Raw genomic sequence first — 5,142 nt, 5'->3', positions numbered from 1 at the left:
TCACATTTAAAAAGACATTTTCTTGGCCTTCTATGCCAGAACTTGGCAAACTTTTTTTAAAAAAAACTTTTTTTTTGGTCTTTTTGAGACAGGGTCTCCCTGCAGCCCCAGCTGGCCTGGAACTCACTACATAGACCAGGCTGACCTCAATCTCATGAAGATCCACCTGCTGTAAGTGCCAGGACTAAAAGCATGCATCACTACACTTGGCTTCTTAAATACAGTTTTTAAAGGAAAATACACTGCAGGTCCAGATTGCTCACAGGCTGTCCCCTGAAGCCCACCAACCTAGCCTGTCTCCATTCAACCTGAATTAAATCGTCAGCCAAAGAGAAATTGTATTTAATCATTCAGCCAAGATAACCTTCACTGATTATATAAGGAAATCAGTAACAGAGATTTACCTACACAAATTACAGGTTATGGGAAAAGCATTTGGCACTCATTATTTCTGCTGAGGTTGGTAAAGATCTACACACACACATTTTGGTGGGGCTATGGGTTGGTGACTGGGAAAACACAGCTGTCATACTTGATAAATGTGAAAGTCTGATCTAAAGAACAGAATTTTTAAATTACATTTATTTATTTAATCTGTATCTGAATGGTATGTATTATGTATGTGAACACACTTGCACAGTGCATGTGTGGGGGTCAGATGACAATTTTCAGGAGTCTATTCTCTCCTTCCATTACGTGTCTCCTGGGGGTACAACTCAGTCATCAGAATGGTTGGGAAGCACCTTTATTAGTTGAACCATCATAATAGCCCCATAATTTTTTTTATGCATGTATGTCAGTATATTGGCTGCATGCGTTTAAGTGCGCCTATGTCATGCAGTGCCCACAGAGGACAGAAGAGGGCATCAGATCCCCTGGAACTGGAGTTATGGACACGTGTTAACTACCACTTGGGTGCTAGAATTCAAATCCCGGTCCTCTGCAACAGCAGCCAGTATTCTTAACCACTGAGCCATCTCTCCAGCCCTGGCCCCATAATTTTTTAAAAATATTTTACTTATTAGTTTTTATCTTACTTTATGTGTATGCGTGTATTGCCTCATGTAGGAAGTGCATCCTTGTCATGCAATGCCCGCAGAGGACAGAAGAGGCCTTCAGATCCCCTGGAACTGGAGTTACGGACAGTTGTTAGTTGCCATGTGGGTGCTGGGATTTGAACGCGGGTCTTCAGCAAGAACAGCCAGTGTTCTTAACACTCTGAGCCATCTCTCCAGCGCCCCCATAAATTTTTTTAAAACGATCAAATAAAAATACTTTGCAGAAAGAAAGCTAAGTAACACAATAAAAACAAAACTATGGCATTATCAGGGCTGATAATACCTCTATGTAGGTACACTGAAGTCATAAAATAATACTGACGAAAGACTGCTATATATATGTAAGTGACCACACTGAACGCTTCAATAAAATTCCATTACATCAGAATAAATAAAAGAACTGAAAAATACAGGTGAGTCTTAAATTATGTTTCCGCTGGCCGCGGTGGCGCACACCTTTAATCCCAGTGCTGGGGAGGCAGAGGCAGGCGGATCTCTCTGAGTTCGAGGTCAGCCTGGCCAGCCGGGACTACTGGGAGACCCTGTCTCAAAAAAAAAAAAGTTTCCAAAAACTTTGCCAGTTCATGACTGTAATAGTAGTGGTAATAATGTGTAAGAAAGGGAAAACGGGAGAGAAAGCATTGACTTACTCAAGTTTTCTGGAGTTCGGGGAATTTGTTTCCTGGTTAAAAAAGGATTAGAAACTAGAGTGTCAATTAGCTCCTTCAATTTTACTTCTTTTCCTTCAGAGAGCTGTGGTGAATCAGATACAACGACTCTGGCAACCTGCAACAGAAAAGAAAAAAGAAAAAATTACCAAGCCCATGGATAGAAATACAACAAAAACTCCAGCAAAAACAAAAAGCATAGTCAGCAGCTCCTCCCACAGCAGATGACACATTAACTTGGAAACTCCACAGATCTTCTAGGTACAATCCTATAGTAAAATGGAAAACATGTTGTAGTCTTAAATGGATATGCCATTATAGAAGAATAGGTGAGATTATTTAAGGGCACTTTTTAAATTATTACAGTGACCTAAGAGGGTACTGGGGGCCTGACAATTCTGTACCTACCAAAATGCTGATTTTAAAAAATATTTTATTTTTTAAATTTTATGTGTATGAGTGTTTTGCCTGGCATGTATGTTAGTGTTCCACATGTGTGCAGTGCCAGAGGTGGGGGAAAGGTGTTAGACCCCCCTGGAACTGTAATTATGGATAGTTAGCTACCATGTGTGTGCTAGCAACTGAACCCAGCAGGGTTCTTAACCACTGAGCCATCTCTCCAGCCCAAAGCAAATCCTTCTATAATCCATTGGCCCAGTAACATCTCTATCACCACATAGAATTCATTCTAACAACATACTTCTTTGCCAGAAATCTTACAGATCTAAATTACCAAATAAGGACTAGGGACACATTAGAAAATAAAAAAAGAAAATGTACAATGTGGAAATTGTACTATTAATGTACTATTTACTACCTATCACTAAAAGTAGAAAACAAACAGTAGGCAAATTAAAATCCTTGCCCGTCACATCACTTAAAAAAAAGGGGAGGGGGTTGGAGAGATGGCTCAGTTGCTCTTGCAAAGGACATGATTCGATTCCCAGCATCAACATGGTGGCTAACAGCCATCTGCAACTGCAGTTCCTGGGGAATTCAACATCCTCTTCTGACCTCTGGGGGCATCGCACAACAACAGGTACACTTACAAGCATGCAGGCAATACACTCATACACATAAAATACTTTTTAAAAAAGAAAATAAATTATAATCAAATTGGCCCAAGAAAACAGTAAAAATCAGCCATCACAAACACTATTAAAATTCAACTCACTTTATCACTTTACTGGCCAGGTATGGTGACATGTGTATATAATCCCAGCACTTCGGAGGCTGAGACAGGAGAACTGTCCTGAGCTCAAAGCCAACCAGGGGCACATAATGAGACTTAAAAGTGCATCTCAAAACATACCCACACCCCCCCACACACACACCCCAAATCACTTTATTTTTAGTTTTATGAGATTTTAGGAGTCTCCTCTTCTATATATCCTGTTTGACTACTAATCTAATTCTTATTATGCTTTTTATTTGTTTTCTGATACAGGGTCTCATGTAGCCTAGTCTAGCCTAGAACTGGCTGTGTAGCAGAGAATGATCTTGAATTCCTGACCCAATCCACCTGCCTCTGCCTCCAGATTGCTGGGATTGAAGACGTGCGCCACCATACCCAGCCCAGCCCCAAGTGCAATCTTAATTTGAGAAAATGTGCCCTGTTTTCTATAACTAGGAAAGAAGAAAAAAACTACCGGCCATCCTTTTTTTTTAATGTGTCAGATCCCCTGGAACCAGACAGTTATCAGTCACCATGTGGGTACTGGCGAACCTGGGTCTTCTGAAAGAGCAGCCAGTACTCTTAAACTGCTGAGCCCTCTCTCCAGCCCCCATCCTTTCTTTAGTGTACAGATAATAAAGAGAAACCACAGAATCTTAGAGACTTAGAAACATATAGAAATCATAAATGTGGCCCTCCTGTTACAATAAGAAAAGTGGGACTGGAGAGATGGCTCAGCAGTTAAGAGCACTGACTGTTCTTGCAGAGGACCTGGGTTTGATTCCCAGCACCCACATGGCGGCTAACAACTGTCTGTACCTCCAGTTCCAGGGGAATCCTAAGCCCTCTTCTGACCTCTGTGGCATTGCCCAACAGGGGTGCACTCAAATACATGCATGCAATACACTCATACACATAAAATAAAAATAATAAAATATTTTAAAAAAGAAAAGTAACTGTTGTACAGTTCTCTGATATTTGGATAGTGCTTAGTATGATGAGAGCTAAGATAAAGGAGGAACTCAAAAGTTTGATTTAATATAGTCTAAAGCCCATGCATGTTTAAGCCACTCTGAAGTAAAAATGTTGTGATTACTTAATTAATAATAATAAAAGATGTTATATAAAGTATATCAAAATGACAACACTGAAAGGCTTGAGTATTTAATTTGTATAAACTGAGTTATATAGTATTGAGCAACAGTATTACATGGTCACTTACTAGCAAAACACAGACTAGCAATAAGAAACAGGGCTAGTTAAGAAAATCAAATTAGGGGCTGGTGAGATGGCTCAGCAGATAAAGGCACTTGCTGTGATGACTGGAGTTTGATACCCAGAATCACACAGTAGAAGGAAAGAACTGACTCCTACAAGTTCCACACATGTACAATGGCATGCAACTACACATACATACTACACATACATACACACACACACCCATGCACACAAAATATAAATGTAATAAAAAGTTTTAAAGGCATTAAAAATAAAATTAAGTTAATGTTGAACAGCAACACCCTTAATCATGGTTGAAATATTTAGAAAGCAAAAACAAAAGTTTCACTCAGTAATATCACATATTCTTTGTTCTAATATTCAAGAGGAAGCTAAGAACCACAAAACACGAAGTATTCAAATAACTATAATCACTGGGTGCATTTACCTAACAATCTATGCAACAGCTATTCCACAAAACACCACATATGAGTTTTGTTTGTTTAGACAAGGTATCACTATGTAGCCCTGGCTGACCTGGATTCCCTATGTAGATCAGGCTGACCTCAAACTCACTCCACTACCTCTGCCTCTGGAGTGCTGGGATTAAAGGCTTTTGCTACTAAGTCCACCAGATATATATTATTTTTATACTTTTAGATGATATATAGAATGGGAAGTAGATTCTAAATAATGTCTCTATATAATCCTACTAAATAAGTTTCTAAGAAATCTATTTTTACTGATTTTGACTTCACCTTAATTTTTATAAAAATGTTATTTTTAAGTATGTGTTATGTGGTGGTCTATGTATGAGTTTGTGAATATGAGCGTAGTGCCCACAGAGCACTGGTGCTGGAGTTACAGGCAGTTGTGAGCCACCCAACAGGTACTGAGAATAGAACTCCAGTCTTCTGCACGAATAGTATGTTTCAGGGCTGGAAAGATGGCTCAGAGGATAAGAACATTGACTGTTCTTGCAGAAGACCCGGGTTTGAATCTCAAAACACACATGGCAGCTAAC

General features: G+C 39.4%; 1 protein-coding gene across 1 annotated transcript in view; it reads right to left on the bottom strand.

Moving 5' to 3' along the window:
* Haus6 (HAUS augmin like complex subunit 6) overlaps nucleotides 1-5,142 on the bottom strand; it is a 51,983-nt gene that overhangs the window by 3,815 nt on the left and 43,026 nt on the right. The window contains exons 13-14 of the mRNA XM_008845545.3: nucleotides 2,460-2,469; nucleotides 1,709-1,844 (exon numbers count right to left, since the gene is read on the bottom strand). Of these exons, the coding sequence (XP_008843767.1) occupies nucleotides 1,709-1,844; nucleotides 2,460-2,469 (146 nt within the window). The remainder of the gene's footprint in view (nucleotides 1-1,708; nucleotides 1,845-2,459; nucleotides 2,470-5,142) is intronic.

The sequence above is a fragment of the Nannospalax galili genome, unplaced genomic scaffold (genome assembly GCF_000622305.1).
Source record: "Nannospalax galili isolate Female #2095 unplaced genomic scaffold, S.galili_v1.0 scaffold1082, whole genome shotgun sequence".
Classification (NCBI taxonomy): domain Eukaryota; kingdom Metazoa; phylum Chordata; class Mammalia; order Rodentia; family Spalacidae; genus Nannospalax; species Nannospalax galili.
This window is presented reverse-complemented; position numbering and strand designations above follow the sequence as displayed.